Here is a 16,969-nt window from a genome sequence, read left to right as displayed (position 1 = left end):
GCTCCTCTACTGACGAACGGACTTCATTTTTTACTAAATTCTGGATACTCTGTAATAAAGATGGCGACTCCTCGGCCACTAACTTATCCAGACATGGTTGACAACATGTCTTGGAGTAAGATGGATCCAGCTTCCTCTTGCTAAATTCCGCACTCCTTAGCTCTTTTGTGGGAAGCTTTCTTTGGGTGCTCTTTAGCCTGCATTTAATAAAACAACCCATCAGCTTAACCTGACCATAAAAACAAACAACTCCCCAAAGGGAGATGGTGGGGGTTAACCCCTCTTACCCCCAGGAGTACCATGCTTGGTTCCAAAAGCTGCTCCTGTCCGTCGGTGCGCTGTTGTACATCCCCTACTTCTTGCATCATAATGCTGCGTAAAGGGGGGCCAATTGAGGGCTGTAGATGCCGCTTGTGTCCCGATCGATCTCCTGCTGCTACTCACCACCACGCTGGCTGGCCGGCGTTCCCTTTTTCAAATGGGCCGCGCAGCGCCCCCATGTTAAGCTCCTCCCCTTCCGGCCGATGGAACGCACGCGTCACTTCCGGTGCGACGCGCACGTCCAGCACAGCCAGCCTCAATGAGAGGGGAAGACGCACCTCCCCCCTCATGCCGCAACTTCGCCGGCAGGCAGGGACACGAGGCAGCCCAGGCATCCCCCCATGGCTCCGAAAAAAGGGAATGAAATGCAGACGCCGGGCTTCTCAGCGGCTCCTAGTGGAGACTTACGCCGACAGGTACCTCCACTAGGTTTCGGTTTTAACCCTAGAGGTCCTGCAGCCAAGAAATAGACCTGGAAAGAAATCCTCCTGTCCCTGGACAGGAAACAGGAAAGAACTGAAGGTAGAAGGCACGGGACCAATTTAAAGATCTGGGAAGTTCCTGTTTCCTGTCCGGAGGGAGGAGGATCTCTCACAGGTGCTGTCATGGGGCGTAATGGAAAATGCACCACTGTGTAGCATTTTTTGGTCCGGACCCTCATTACAGTCAATGGGCATCCAGCTATGACAGATTTGTCTGGACCCATGAAAGGTCCTCTTAAAGATGATTCAATTAAATCCGTACATAACGGATCAGTAACTGAAGCGTTTTTGCTGAACCCTGCAGGATCCAGCAAAGACGCTAGTGTGAAAGTAGCCTTAAAAGTCCTCAAAAACCTGAAAATGTGACAGCACCCTTAGGCCTCTTTCACACAGGCATCATGTTTTTGGCTCGAATAAGATGTGGTGGTGTTGTGGGAAAATGTGCGATTTTTCTGCGCGAGTGCAAAACATTGTAATGCGTTTTGCACGCTCGTGAGAAAAATCGGCATGTTAGGTACCCAAACCCAAACTTCTTCACAGAAGTTCGGGTTTGGTGTTGTGTAGATTTTATAATTTTCCCTTATAACATAACATGGTTATAATGGAAAATAGCATTCTTAATACAGAATGCATAGCACAATAAGACCGCAGCCTGGCTTCTCTTCTGGCTTCATCTTTGCTGTGACGTCATCAAAGGTCCTATTCCTCAAAGAAGAAGGCAGAAAAGAAGCTGGGTTGCGCGAGCAAGTGGATTGGGGGGAGTTACTTTTTTTATTTTTTTAACTCCTCCAGCGCTATTGTACTAAGCATTCTGTATTAAGAATGCTATTATTTTCCCTTATAACCACGTTATAAGGGAAAATCATAAAGATCGGGCCCCCATCCCGATAGTCTCCTAGCAACTGTGCGTGAAAATGGCTTGCGATTTTCGCGCAGCCCCATTCACTTCTATGGGGCCTGCGTTGCGTGGAAAACGCACAAAGAGGAGCATGCTGCGATTTTCAAGCAACGCACAGCATCCGCAAGCGTGGATGCGGTGCGATTTTCACGCATGGTTGCTAGGTGACGATCGGGATAGAGACCCGATCTTTATTATTTTCCCTCATAACATGGTTATAAGGGAAAATAAAATCTACACAACACTGATCCCGAACTTCTGTGTCTGGGTACCAAACATGCAGATTGCTCACGCACGTGCAAAACACATTAAAACACCTTGCACTCGCACGGAAGAATCACGCATTTTACCCTCACACGTGACGCCCGTGTGAAAGAGGTCTTACTCATTTAGTTGCCGTGCTTTTTAGGATAGATTCACACATTTATTTGTTGCCTTTTTCTTTGCAGAAAAATGCCAGCACCAACAGTCTATGGGAGATATGAAATGCAAGGCAGATGTCTGTTGGCAATTTTTCCATCTCCTCTGTATGTAAAAAAAAATAAAAAAATAAAAATAAAAGTCACTTAACTGCTATAAAACACATGCGGCAAGCATAAACACAAGCAGTTTCCACAGCCTTTTTAGTGGATGAAAAATAAAAAAATATGAATGTGTGTAGGGGCTGTAAAAAGGGAAACCACAATTCTGGACTATTAACAGCAATAATACAAGAGTAGTACTGCACATAAGGACAAATTGACATTTTTTATATTCCTACTCGCCCTATTCCCCCCCGCTGTCAGCATTTAAAGATGTGCTGAAATACAGTTCGGACTGCTGTGCTATGCACACATAACCGAGAGGACTGTACATATTTCAGCACCGCTTCAAATGCTGAAATCTGGGGAATGGGGGGCAGCAGCAAAATAAACTGCAATCTGGACTTCTTACCATCAGTACTACTAACTGTATTACTGCAGATAATAGTCCAAGAAATCATTGGCGACAGATGATTCGAGGATGGGAACTAGTGATTAGCGAAGTGAGCTGTGGATGCTTCATCCGAAGTCACCATGTTCAAAACTTCAGAATACTGTACAGAGATTTGTCTCCGTACAATATTAGAATGTATGAGCTGAAGTTAATTTGCAAAGTTGTGCATGACTTTGTTGAATAACTTCGGTAGTTGATTTTTAATGTGGAAAACCCACTCTAAAACTTGAAACCGAACTCTGCTTCATTACAGAGGTATTAGTCGGAACCAAAGCCCTCTTCGCTCAACAATAACGTGATGTACCACAAACCTTTTTCATTATTTTGAATCCAACAAAAGACAAACGTTAACACACACACTGGTTTTCACAACAGAAAATAAAAGCCTGATTGTTGCTGGCCATGTTTATTTGTCTTAAATAGGGGACCCCATAGTACACAAATAGTATGCAAAATTCAGAGGCGAAACAAGTTTCCAGGGAATTTAGATACTACATGCTATTCTTCTCATGCAGGTTTGAAAACAAAAATAAAAGAAATTTCAGTAAAAACATACAATAAAAAAGGAAAAAAAATAAATCTTACATAGACAAATCTTAACTTACAGTAATGTTGTACCATAATTAACTCCATGCACGACATTCTTAGCATTACAATAAAAAAAATGGAAAATAAAAATGTATAGGAGTTTAATAGTTACGCAATTCCTATGTTTTTTATTTATTATTTTTTTTAAAAAGAGCTCTGACAAGCACTTTTGAAAAGACTTAGGCTACATGCACATGAACATTGTTTGTTACAGTGTCCGTTCCGCTTTTTTTTATGCGGATAGGATGCAGACCCATTCACTTCAATGGGTCTGCAAAAAAATGCAGACAGCACACCGCATCAGTATGTCCGTTCCGTAGCCCCGCAAAAAAGGAAAAAAATAAATGGAACATGTCCTATTCTCGTCTGTTTTAGGCATTGTTACAATGGACCCGCAAAACAAAAACAAAAAAAAAAAAACAGATGGCATACGGATGTCATCCGTTTTTTTTTTGCGGATCTGCAATTTGTGGACAGCAAAACACATATGGTCGTGTGCATGTAGCCCAACTCCTACACACAGTGAGAACTTTCCTTGAAATGAAAACAGGTGAAAAGAAAAGTGAAGACAGCTTGTTAATATGCAGGCTAAATGTACAACAATGTAAACTGGAAATAAGGGGGGGGGGGGGGAGGCAAAAAAAAAAACTAGTCAAGACTTGGACAACATAAGGCTTTCTAGATGTTGATGTCCCAGTATAGTGTTAAATAGTAGGCCATACCGAGTTAACAGCCAGAGAGATGGAAGTTGCCCAGCATGCTTCTAAACCGATCAAGACATCTATTCTCAAATATCTGTGTGATATAATAAATAAAATACTGCATATTAAACACTTCACTACATAGGATGCAATCCGGAACATTTATAAATATCTCTGCAATTTCTCATTTAGGAATAGCTACTACAATAATGCTGGCTGGAAGGGGTTCTCCAGGAATTATTTAAAATGGCCACCGGCAACCTGTTCTAGACTGTGAGCAGGACTGGTTGCATCCATTAGCACATTTACCTAGGGAAGTGAGCGGCGGGCGTCGCTACACTCTAGTACTTGCATATACTACATATTGGTGAGCGTTTGTCAGGCTGCTCAGCCATGATGGCATATCGTAGGCAGGATCACATCATTACCATCTATTGTAGAACAGCGTAGTGTGCCCCCACCACCCCTCACTCCCCTAGGACGCTTTGAAAGTGGTGACAACCAATCCTTCCCACATTCTAAGCCAAGTTGCCGGTGGCCATTTTAAAGCATTCACAGAGAACCTCTTTAACAGAGGTGCATGATGGATAGCACTGCTGGTGGCCATTAAGTGACCACCCACTGTTACCTTGAGGTAGATAACACATGCGTACCAAAATCTGCATTCTTCAGTTGCTGCTGGTATCATGTGTTTCAAGAAATGGATGTGAGAAAAAAAATAAAAATCTAAAAACACAATGAAGTAGCTGAAAACTAAGATATGAAACCGACATTTCCATGAAAATATGTAACGTCACTGTGTTACATCAAGGCAATATAATTTTATTCCGAGAAAGATAGCAATTGACTTGTTTAGACTTCATTTAGTGCATTTTTTTTTTTTTTTTTCGGTCTCCACCTACGTTGCATTATTTTGCCGTTTTGTTTCCTTGTGTGCAAATGTCATGCCAGTTTAAAATGTAGAAAGTAATTCTAGATCGTAAAAACAATGGTAAACAAAACTAAGTATTAAATACATACTAAAAATACAATTCAAGTAAGAAGAAAAATACTATGTAAAAAGGAAAAAGAAAAAAAACACACGGGATAGTTGATATGTAAAGAAATGTGAGTGTTTTAGTTTAGATGTTTCAGAATGCTGCTGTAAGTTTTGGGAGGAATTTGTGGGGACGATTTCATGATAGAAGGTGTTAACGTGGCTTGTATTGATTTAAGGGGCGAGCCAAGAGGATTCTGAAATTGGGGAATACCAATACAATCCAGCTGTTTGCTAAGAATGACCTCTCCACTAAAAGTTAGGATGCCCTCATCGTTTTCTTTACTCCCAACCTTTTCGTCTTCTGTTGGCTCAAGATCTAACAGGTCTGCCTCCTCTTTCCTACCAAATAAATTATCTAAGTAACCTGTATAAGCATTTTCCTTTTCGACATGTTCATCTTTTCTTACTTCACAGCAAAATTGGTCTATATGGAAACAGTCTTCATCACTTATGATGGGACTGTCCCAAGAATTTTGGTTTAGGGCACCCAACTGTGCCAAGTTGGCCATTCCTTTCTCCTGTTTTTCACGACTTACAGACTTTGATATTAAGGATTTGTATTCAAGCTGTGTGACTGAGCTATTCAAGTCATTGAGTTTATCAACACTGGAAGATTCATGCTGCAAACTGAGCTCAATGGTACCTGCTATAAATGAATCAAAGTCAAACTCTCTACGTTTCTCCTTTTCTTTATCAACTAGCTGCTGTGATGCTTCCTGAAGAGCTATCTGGGCTTTCACCAGACCATTTCTTTCACATTTTGATTTGCCCCTCTTATCAGTCCTCTCCTTACTTTGCTCTTTCCAGTTAGACAGATCTATAATAAGTTTTGGCTCATAATAATGATTGACTTCAGTCTCCCTCCAAACAAGATTATCTAGATAAGATGAGGACCTCATTTTGAAGTTACAATTATTACTACACTCAAGATCACAATATTTGTTTTCATGGTAATCTGAATATTGCCAAGAGGGCTCGGCAGAAAAGTATGGGTCAAAAGCTGGATCTTCCAAATACTTTTCTCGATCTCCGTCCAGATATTTGCGAGGATCAACCTGCACCTCTTCCTCATCACTGCCATCAGAGAGAGCTCTTGGATCACGCTGGACTTCATCAGCTTCAAAATTATTGTGTATAGGCCAATCATGGTCTGAATACTGACTATCGTGATATCTGCAATGGAAGAAACAAGATTAATTTTTCTCTTCTCCTCCTTTTGATGGCATCACATTTAAGTCAGCAGCAATAGGCCTAAGGATATTAGCTGAAGAATCAAAAAGAAGTACCTTTCACAATTATAAACATGGCTGTGGTTGTCCTCCATCAATAACATATCATCTACCTCATCTTCAATATGAAAAGGATGGCTGGAAATTGGCTCATCCAACGGAAATGAATAGATGCTCATGTATGGGTGAGACAAAGCTTCTTCTGCTGTTAGCCTATCCATAGGACTAAATGTCAGAATTTGCTCCAGGAAATCCAGAGCTATAGTATGGGAAAAGGAAAAGACAGTTTACAAATCTTTTTTCCCCACTCAATGCCACAACATTGACATATATATGGTCAGAGCACCCATTTTTTACTATTTCAGGAGCTCACCTTCTGGGCTGATGTCTGGAAGCAGCTGTGTCAAAGGAGTATGTGGCACCGTCATATCTTTTTTTATATAGACTGGGATGACATTGAGAAGCTCTTGTTTATCTTCCTCATGTACAACAGGTATTGATTCTAGGATCAGCTGCATCTGCTCAAGTTCATGAGCACCTTTAAAAGTAAATCACACAATGAAATTACAAGTTTAATAAAGCAAAAGAAAATAGCTTACGTAACACACCATATATGATAATAAAATGTATTTACTAGTCGCATTGCTTTAATAGACATTTCAATAAAATGTTTTCGGTAAAACTACCAACCTGCAAACAGGGTCTTTCCAGTCAGCATCTCAGCAAAAATGCATCCAGCCGCCCACATGTCAATAGCCTTAGTGTAATTGTTGGGTGAAAGCAACAGGCGAGGAGATCTGTACCACTTTGTGACAAGACCTTCAGAAAGATGTCCCTGGGCAGAAAGGAAGAGAGAAATACTGTAAGTACTGTACCATGGTAAGGGCAATGCATTTGGCTTACAGAGGAAGTGTCTTCACTGGTTAATGCAGTACAGCCACTAACAAAACTATGGATAATCAACAATAGTCTACAAAGTAATGAACACAGTCACTGGAATAGGTAAAGCATAGCTAATGATTTGGTTAAAGGTCTTGTCTGTAAAATAAGTCAATACTCACCTTGTCAAACCGCCCCACCGCCGTTCTGCAGCTTTACAGCCCGCCAGTCACTACTAGGTAATGCCCACTCAGCCAATCACTGGATGAGGCAGGCCAGCACTGTGGCCAGTGACTGGGCACCTCCTGCATGTTGAGAAGGACCAGGAAGAGGACAAGGGTTGGAAAGAGAAATCTGTAGGGGGAACACCGACTTATTTTCCACAATGCAGTGCACTTTAAAGTGCACCTGTAGCTTCACAAGACTTGACAGGCCAGGGTGACACATCTAAAATTTTGATCTTTAGGGGTCCAGGTGCTGAGACCCTGACTGATCGCTGAAACAAAAAAGGGAACTACAGGCACAGAGGACCTGTCAACAATCTGCAGGCAGCATATACAGATTGGTATATACTTTTATGGGAAGAGAGTCAGTAAAACTTGTATTTTATTCATTACAATCCCTTCTCTTTCAAGCCTAGTTCTGTGGGCAGTTAGATTTGTGATTGACAAATATTAGATATATGGCAGTCACTGAAAGTGCAACACGTTTCAAGAAGGACAAGTTTTACTTAAAAGGGGTTGTCTCACTTCAGCAAATGAATACAAGGCACTTACTAATGTATTGTGAGTGTACATATTGCTTCCCTTACTGGCTGGATTAAATTTTTCAATTACATTATATGCTGCTCGTATCCATGGTTATGACCAACCTGCAATCCAACAGTGGTGGTCGTGCTTGCACAGTATAGGAAAAAATGCCAGCCTATTTGGTGCCCAGGACCCTAGGAGCGCATAAGTATTTGGTGGACGGTGCTTTTTCCTATAAAGGTGCAAGAACGACCACGACTAATGGATTGCAGGGTGGTCATAACCGTGGAAATGAGCAGTGTATAATGTGATGGAAAAAATGAATCCAGCCAACAAGGGAGGCAATACGGATAACAACAATACATTGGTAAGTGCCTTGTATTGGCTCTCTCTACAAGATAAATGCTATTTGCTGAAGTGAGACAACCCCCTTTAAAAGGAAATGAGTCATCAAAAAAATAAAATAAAAATTCTACCAAATTTAAAACCAGATGGTGACACCATCTCCTTTTCTCACTGCAGATTTTTTATTACATTTCCCAAACATTTTTATGGGGGTGGCCATCTTGCCTTGTTCTTAACTGTGTTTACACAGCATTAAGAAAATTACTTCACAGCAGCCACATGGTCCATAGACACAATGGTCAGGAGGGGACCTCAGCGACTTCTATGGGAGTCTTTTAGACATGCTCTGTGATCTGTGCAGAGGTCATTGTACACAGGAAGAATAGATAAGATTTGACAAGTCAATAACCTATTGTGAATGGTGTATTCTGTCTTCTCTGCACACAGAAGTGATATCATTACAGGCAGGATTAGAATGGCAGATAAGCAGGTAACTGCAGAAAAGTGATCAGTACAGACCAAGAAGTGGTGCCTCTTAGGCTTAGTGACCAGTACGAAAACTGCAAGGTTTTATGGTTTGTTTAAATATAGATATTGACATGGAAAATTAAAAATAGTGTCAAAAAAATTCTTTAAAACCATGATTTAAACCAAAGGTCGTTTTCTGGTGACACATCCCCTTTCCATACAACTGTATAGCAAGCTGCTCACCTCCTCTGCCTGCAGATTGCACTGCTGGTTCATTGTGACAGGTTCCCTTGAAGGTATTGTGACACCTATGACAAGTACAGGTCACCGCACTAAACCCGTGGCTACAATAGATTATTAGGCCATACAGGAGTGTCCATGAGTCAACACACTGCGTCTCTGTGTACGCCATCTGCCACCATTGTCTGATACAGTATATTGCGGAATATGCTGTGAAATGAGATCTGTGATTTCACAGCATCACACGATGGTTGGATGGGGCGACGCGGACTAATCCCAGTTGCTCAGAAGTGAATGTGAGTTCACACGGCAGGTCAGTCAGCTGTCAGCAGAGAGGGAGCTGTCAAATGAGGTCGGCTAAGAGGTGGTCAGGGCCGGGCATATTCGCGAGCAGCAATTGTAAAAAACAGACTTTATTTCCTCTATCACCATATAGCAGTTCCTGCAGCAAAGTTGTATTTTAATGCCATAAAATCAGATCCACAATAAAACGACAAACACACAAAACCTAGTAGCGAATACAGAAATAATGCATGTAATTTAGAAGGAAATGTAGGGCTATCATTCTGCAGGAACACCGCGTTAGCCGCGTCCCTAAACAATAGTGTACGCAGCACAAGTCCCAACTGAGTTCATGCAGTAATTATGGTGCATAACAGGATGGACGTGGCCCTCAGGAGACATCTCAGAAGTCTCATTTGTTTGAGCGTGAAGCCAGCTTTAGCCAATGAAAACTGCAGGCGACCATGGACGGCTCTAAAGTGCAAACATATCAAAGTTTGTTGTCACAGGCAGGAGATTGTAGATGCTGGGGGCAATCATTACTGAAGTTATACAGTCTTAACTGAAACCTACCAAAATGTACAATAAAAATATGATGACTACAAATGTAGACGAGCGCGGTTAACGTCTTCCTTCTACAATGACAGGTCTATGTTAGGACGAGGAGGTTATGCAGCTTCCTTTGGCCATTTTTTCCCCCAACACACGGCAGCTTGACAACACCGCATTACAATTACCAAATAAAACCTCCACGTCAGACACGATGTGTCAGTTGTATTTTGCCCCACACAAGGTCTCCATAACTACACTGAACCTGACGGACCGGGTCATCACAATGCTGATGTGGCGCAGCTTTAGGCTCTTAGCCTGTAGTTTCAAAAATCCTACCACAGTACAGAAGAGGTTAAAGGAAAGTTGTAATGTGCATTACTGTACCAGGTGGTAGATATACCAGAAACTTAAAAACAGCCTGTCTAAGACTGAGTAGGTGAACTGCTTAAGCCCCTTTTTTGCGTTCTTCACACCGTTCCTGACCAGTTTTGCTGGGTGGCAGGGCACATTACACTGCCGAGAGAGGCCGCGGCCATTAGGGAATGCCATGAATGCTACAGCCCAATGTTTCCCAGAGCATCGCACTGCTCATGGCACCTTGCTATTCTCCCATTGTGCATCCTGGTGCCATCTCTTTCCCAGGTAAGCGAAGAACAAATTCCCTAACCGCTGACATAATGTAAAAGAAAATGCAATTTATCAGACCAGGATCAGGACACTTTTTTCTTCATTTCTCCATGGTCTACACACCTACTGTAGGTGTTACTAGTGGTCAGCATGGGCATGCTGATCGCCTGTGGCTACAGACCCCTATTACCACCAAGCTGCGATGCTACGTGCGCTAACTTTTTAGCCATTTCTGCTATAGTAACTCATCTGTGTGATTGAAGCAGACAGGCTAGCGTCCACGCAAAGCAGTGAGCCTTGTTGGACCACTGCATACCAAGAGCACCCCACAAGACCTGCCGTTTTGGAGATGCTCTGACCCAGTCTTCTAGCCATCACAATTATTTGGCCCTTTTCAAAGTCTCTCAGATGCTTGCTTCATCCGACACATCTACTGCAAGAACTGACTGTCCACTTGCTGCCTAATATATCCCACCCCCTGACAGGTGCCATTATTCACTTCTGGTGGCCAATCGGTAGATAACCTACAAAACGGAAACCAAGGTTTGCCAACTACAGGGCTTTGTCTACGTAAATAATCCTATTAGTTTGAGGATATTGTATCGTACCATTATGTAAAACTAACGTCCATGTAACTGGCATTCATCGCTCTTTTCTTAGATCCATACGACAAGCTGTTACATTAGTGAGAACTGCTTGACTGAACAATAAGATGAATAAGAACATAGATATTGATGAAAATGAAGGCTTAAAAGCGATTGTTAATAAGATTTGTTCCATGCTGTACATTGGGAGCTAGTCAACATTTACTAAGCAGTTTAGTGCCTTCATGACACCCCATTCGAAACCAAAGAACAGGTTACTCACCTTATGAGAGTAATGGGGATCCATAATACGTGCAAGACCAAAATCTCCAATCCTTACGACCAAATCTTCAGTGTTTATGAACAGGTTTGCTGGCTTGAGATCTCTGTGAAGCACGTTAGCAGAGTGGATGTACTTAAGCCCACGTAACAGCTGGTACATGAAGAGCCGGGCGTGCTCTTCACGTAGAAGGCCTTGCTCGAGGAGCTTGGCTAGATCGGTCTCCATGTACTCCTGAACAATGTAAACAGAGTTCAGCTCGGTTAGGGAGCTCACGTCATCGGTTAAAAGCTCTCCGTTGGGGCCGAGGATTTCGTATAGTTTAACAATGTTTTCGTGATCCAGTCTCCGGATAATTTTGATCTCCCGCAGAGCATGTTTGACACTCTGAGGATCTGTCAGGACAATTTTCTTCACAGCCACTCTCTTATCACAGTCATTGTCAACAGCAGAAAAAACTAAGCCATTGCCACCATAGCCAAGCGGTTTTAAGTCCATGTAACGAGAGCCCAAATCAAACCCATGAATGTTCATGAGACTTTCAAACTTTTCGGCCATTTTGGCTACTTCACCTTCTTCCTCCAGAAATTTTCACTCTTCCTAAATACTTGACGACAAACCGCAGCTAGCTTCTAAAGAAAAGGTTTCATACACTTTACAAAAGACTCTTCTTTAGAATGGTTCGCTCCAATTTTCAAAGCATATCAGCCTGCCAGGCCTGGTGGATCCCGCAAGCAGTAACGCTAAAGCTCAGTTTTGACTGTAGAAAAATGACAGTATTCATAGTTCACAGAAGATGCAGCATTCAGGCAAACACCGACCAAAACACTCACTGGAAGTGAAACGGAATGAAATGACATACTACGCGCACGCTTCTACTGTGCAAACCAAGTGAACATGGAACATAAATGTGAATAAATACGTAAGAAGTAGGCCTCTCTGAACATCCTCCTCACAGTGCAGATACATTCAGTGTAGAACTGGTCCTGAGCAGCGGCATTCTGTGGTGCTGGCAGCACTAGAAATGTTCTTTAATGTTTTCTATACAGTGCATCCGAAGAGGAAAACGTGGCGGACTTCTACTTATACAGGACTTCTTCTGTTAATGATCAGGTGGCTCCAGCTCACCACAATCACAATCAAAGCTGCTATCCATCTTATTCTCACAAGCCCTGAAAGAAAAGAGATGAAAACCCAGATGAGCAAGAACGTCGAAGAGATGGGGGACATGGGGAAGGAAATCGTTATTTACAGGTTAAATAGTCTGTCAGCATGATCAACCCTATTACACCAAGCGTACTGCCTGTAGGGCTCATCATTAAAATGATACCTTTCTTTTGTCTGTATGTTGAACAGCTGCAGAGATATCTGCTTTGTATTCATCTGCAAATCAGCAAGTTGGAGCACCAGGGGGTGGGGCTGCAGCCTTGGAGTGTGCCTTTAGTAACAGCCCCTGTGCTCTCCACACTCCCCCCTCCCCTTGATTGACAGGCATGCTGAGAACAGAGCTGTGTCCTTGCATGTACATATCATTTACACTACTTATTGTAGCCTTACCATAATGGAGGTTTTCTATCCTTAGAAAGCTAATATACATACTACAGGTTTATGCACAGGCACAACATAGGATTATAAAGTCCCCAGTAATATGGATTAGCTTTCTAAGGATATAAAACCCACTCTTCTCAATATAAGGCCTCATGCATTGCACACGGCCGTGAGCGGTTCGTGGTATCCCGGCCTGGCATCCTGTCGAGAGCAAGATGCCAGGCCAGGATACCACGGACCACTCATGGCTGTGTGCATGAGGCCTAAGGCTATATAGCCCAGAGGTAAAGCTCATCAGCAGGGATACTGCGTGTTGGACCCTGCCAATCAACTAATGATAGACTTCTATTATGACCCATAAAAACGGAATGCCTCTTAAAGGCCTCCATTTTGCACACGGTCATAGAATTCCGTTATAACGGAATCCATAATGGAATTCCTCCACTGCCCGAACCAATCCCTACAAATGACCTATCCTCTGGATAGGTCATCAGTATCTGTTCGGTGGGGGTCCAACACCTGGGACCCCTGTTAATCAGTTGTTTGAGACGGCACCAGCGCTTGCAGTAACCCACTGCCTTCTCTCAGCTCACCAAGCCCAGTGCCGTATGTTATATAGCGGCTGTGCTTGGTATAGCGCTCAGCCCCACTGCCTGCAATGAGGCTGCACTTTGCCTTGGTCATGTGACTGACGAACGTGTTGTCACTGACCTAGGGAAAGCTGCGAGAAGGACGCGGCATATAGCGAGAGATGCTGCCTTCTCTAACTGCTGATCAGCTAGGGTGACGGACCCCCACCTTTCAGATACTGATGACCTATTCAGAGGACAGCTCATCAATAAAAAAAAATAAAAAATCCCAGAAAACCCTTAAAAATAAAAATAAAAAAGGGACAACCCCTTTAACACATTACAGCATAAACCACTATGGTAAATGCCTCCCACTGAGTTCACAGACACAATGAATAGCTGACAGTCCTTGCCCACTACTAGTCTCCCACTTACAGTAAAGGGCAGGTCCCCATTAGTAATGCCAGTACCCTGCACCTCTTCCTTTCTGACCTCAGTCCATGGTGAAGCTGCTTCCACTGTAACTAATGGCTGTTCACTCGTACTTGGCCCTACAAGGTGGTTGTTCTCATCCTACAATCACGCTCTGCGGCCAACGAGATGGCTCCATATGGATGAGGACAGTTCTAGTACAGGTCAGTAACACTAGTGTGACCATTTCACGGACGCAGAGAGAACAGCTCAGGAACATGTGGCTGATGCAAGTCTGCATGGAAAACCTACATATCATCACACTGTTGCAGGACTATATCAAAAAGGAGGTCGTCAACCAATTTTCATGACCTCTTAAAGGGAGTCTGTCACCTCCATATGGCCATATACAGTGCTTACATGGCTCTATAGCACACCTATACAGGATTGTAATGGTACCTTTGTCTCTAGACTTGCACCAGCAGGAAAAACGACGTTTAATTCATATGCAAATGAGCGCTCGCTAGTGCCCAGGGGGCGGCGTTCAGTGTGTAGGTGCCCAGGCTGCTCTGCCTTCTTTTCACTTTACTCCTCCCCAGCCTCTGCCCGCCCCCCCCTCCAAGTCCGGACCTATCTATGAGGCAAGAGACTTGGAGGGTGGGCAAAGGAAGAGGCTGGGGAGGAGTACAGCGAAAAGAAGGCAGAGCAGCCTGGGCACCTACACACTGAACGCCGCCCCTGGGCACTTGCGAGTGCTCATTTGTATATGAATTAAACCTCGTTTTTCCTGCTGGTGCAAGTCTAAAGACAAAGGTACCATTACAATCCTGTACAGGTGTGCTACAGAGCCACGTAAGCACTGTATATGGCCATATGGAGGTGACAGACTCCCTTTAAGAGTGGCCGGTCCTGCATTGGCGACCATTCTTACCTGACCGGCTCTTCTGCTGCCAATCACTGGCCGCAGTGGGGACTTCATGAGAAATGGTCACGTGACAAAAGGGGAGTATGTCACTGCTGTGGCCAGTGATTGGCTGCAGCAGCTTCAGACTGGAAGTTTCCATTCGGGCAGCAGAAGAGGCAGGACGAGCGCTGGGGGTCAGGTAGGTAGTATATCCAGGAGAACCCCGCAACAGCAAATCCACACTATTAGCCATCAAGTGTGGACCTGCCTTAGTATTCCAGTTGTGACGAGTTCTCATCAAACCCTAGGACTGGGGATAACTGTTAGATTTGGGGGGGGGGGGGGGGGTCAGGCTCCATCCACCTCTATGGAGACAAGCGCTGCACTTAGCGGTCGCCGGAACCTCAGTAAAGATCAGTGGAGCAGCAGCGCATTTCAGGCATCTGTTCTTGTGACTATGGGGGTCCCAGAGGTAGTAGGACCCCCCCACCCCATCCCCCATCTAATAGTTATCCCCCCATACTGTAGACAGGCAATAACTTGTCACAACAGGAACAGCTCTTTAAAACGTGGCTGCTTGTTCCTAGCACAGCCAGAGCTGGCCCCCTGAATAAGAAGGGACTGCGTCAAGGACTATGTACAGATAGGAGTTGTGGTGACAGGGGCATCAGTAGATCCCCCTCCTCCACACATCACTCAGATGATTACATACAAGGGGGCTGTGACGTCACCGGTGACGCAGTACTCTGGGCAATCTGCAGGGAATTCCCCGCATCAGCCGCTTATTCTCTCATCATGAAGAGGGATCAGCTGGTGATTGGACACGATGGGGGTAGTAGTTCCACCACGGTCCATTGTAGTCACCAGGCTCCAGCCGCCGACACGTAGCATGCGGACCCTATGAGTCACCCCCGTGTACCCTCCCACAACCGGATACAGAGCCGAGTACAATAGCGGCCACAAAGCGCACGCATCCACGGCTGACACTGAGCGGAGCGTACACACGCCGCGTCTCTGCCGGTCAGCTACCGCACTGCCAGCAGCACCGAGCGTGCGGCCCGGAGGGAGGAGGGCATCTGGAGCCCCATTGGACGCACATGCCGGAGGACGGCCCTCCCGCCCGGCTTCTTTCCCACAGCACTGTACGGTGGTCTCAGGCGGCAGGCCACGTCCGCAGAGCGTCCCCTCACACACAGGAGCGCAACCCCACGGCCAGTGCGGCGCTATATATCCATACAGTGAGCTGTGGGGGAGGGGGGAAGACACGGACACGGACCCGGGGGCCGGGAAGGTTACAGCCGCGATGCCGGGGTATCTCCCGTAACAGGTCCCAGGGAGCCTCCAGGTCCCCGGGGTATAGAGGCGGGAGATGGCTCCCGGGGCGGCTGAGCCCGGAGAGCAGCGCGGACTGAGGTCCCATTGTTGCCGGGGACTTGGCTCTCCTCACACAATGGAGACACCGGCTGGCTGCAGGCAGGGACGGCGGCTCCACAAGCACGGCCACTTACCGCTCTCATATGTATCATATGGAGGGAGGACAGGCACCGGTCACCAGGCTCGGCGGCTCCGCTCAGCTGCTCCTCTTGCCCTGCGTCTTCTCGTTTGTTCTTTGCCGCAGTCGCCATGTACTCGGACTGCTGAGGGCGGAGACTTGCAGACACCCGATCTGCCGCCTCCTGCGTCACCCGGAACGCCCCCTGCAGGCGATAGCGTCACGCAGGCGGGAGAATTCAAACCGCTTCCCTCATGTGTCGAGCTGCACGGCGGGGCGGCAGCCTCCTGAGACAGGGGCACATGGTGGCAGGATGGTTTTATCACACTGCAGGGGTGCAGCCAACCTCCCTGGCTGCTAGAGGAGAGGATTGAAGTGGTGCCCCCCCCCCTCCACCTGTGCCAAGTGCCCAACTCTCAGTCTAGGCCCCTTTGTTTAGCTATTTTCAGTGCTCAGGGGTCCCAGAACATTCCTCCCAAAGAGGGACAATATGTGCCCCCTCACAGTAATTACGACCAGATATGTGCCCCCTCACAGTAGTTATGCCCACATGTGCTCCCCTCACAGTAGTTTTGACCTGATATTTGCCTCATCACAGTAGTTATGCCCTAGATGCTATGCCTAGAAATGTGCCCCATAATCCTGACCCGCTCCTACACAGACCCGCACTGTGATGTGTGACAGTACATTCTGCTGCCTGGGTAGCGTTGGCAGCTGCGGTGAGGTTCTAGGACCGCAGGACATATATCTGGGACTGTCCCACCGGATCTAGGACGGTTGGGAGGTAGGCCCCACACCCATGTAAC

At 45.3% G+C, this 16,969-nt stretch overlaps 1 protein-coding gene across 1 annotated transcript; it reads right to left on the bottom strand.

Moving 5' to 3' along the window:
• Window positions 1-4,823: 4,823 nt before the first annotated feature.
• Window positions 4,824-16,334, bottom strand: MAPK6 (mitogen-activated protein kinase 6). The gene is made up of 6 exons (XM_044279647.1): window positions 16,180-16,334; window positions 11,243-12,411; window positions 6,924-7,068; window positions 6,607-6,771; window positions 6,291-6,492; window positions 4,824-6,177 (listed from the first exon to the last, which is right to left on the bottom strand). Exons 2-6 carry the CDS (start codon window positions 11,795-11,797, stop codon window positions 5,082-5,084), a joined length of 2,163 nt encoding a protein of 720 aa, XP_044135582.1. The 5' UTR covers window positions 11,798-12,411; window positions 16,180-16,334; the 3' UTR covers window positions 4,824-5,081.
• Between the last annotated feature and the right edge of the window lie 635 nt (window positions 16,335-16,969).

The sequence above is a fragment of the Bufo gargarizans genome, chromosome 2 (genome assembly GCF_014858855.1).
Source record: "Bufo gargarizans isolate SCDJY-AF-19 chromosome 2, ASM1485885v1, whole genome shotgun sequence".
Classification (NCBI taxonomy): Eukaryota; Metazoa; Chordata; class Amphibia; order Anura; family Bufonidae; genus Bufo; species Bufo gargarizans.
Note: the sequence above shows the minus strand (reverse complement) of the source record. Positions and strands in the feature narration are given on the sequence as shown.

Bases quoted from the DNA above. Each gene is read 5' to 3' on its own strand.
- MAPK6 (XM_044279647.1), bottom strand. From the start codon at position 11,797: ATGGCCGAAAAGTTTGAAAGTCTCATGAACATTCATGGGTTTGATTTG. The intron at 6,772-6,923 runs GTTGGTAGTTTT...TTACTTTTAAAG, and splicing joins TGGAAAGACCCTGTTTGCAG to GTGCTCATGAACTTGAGCAG. The intron at 6,178-6,290 runs GTACTTCTTTTT...CTTCCATTGCAG, and splicing joins CATGTTTATAATTGTGAAAG to ATATCACGATAGTCAGTATT.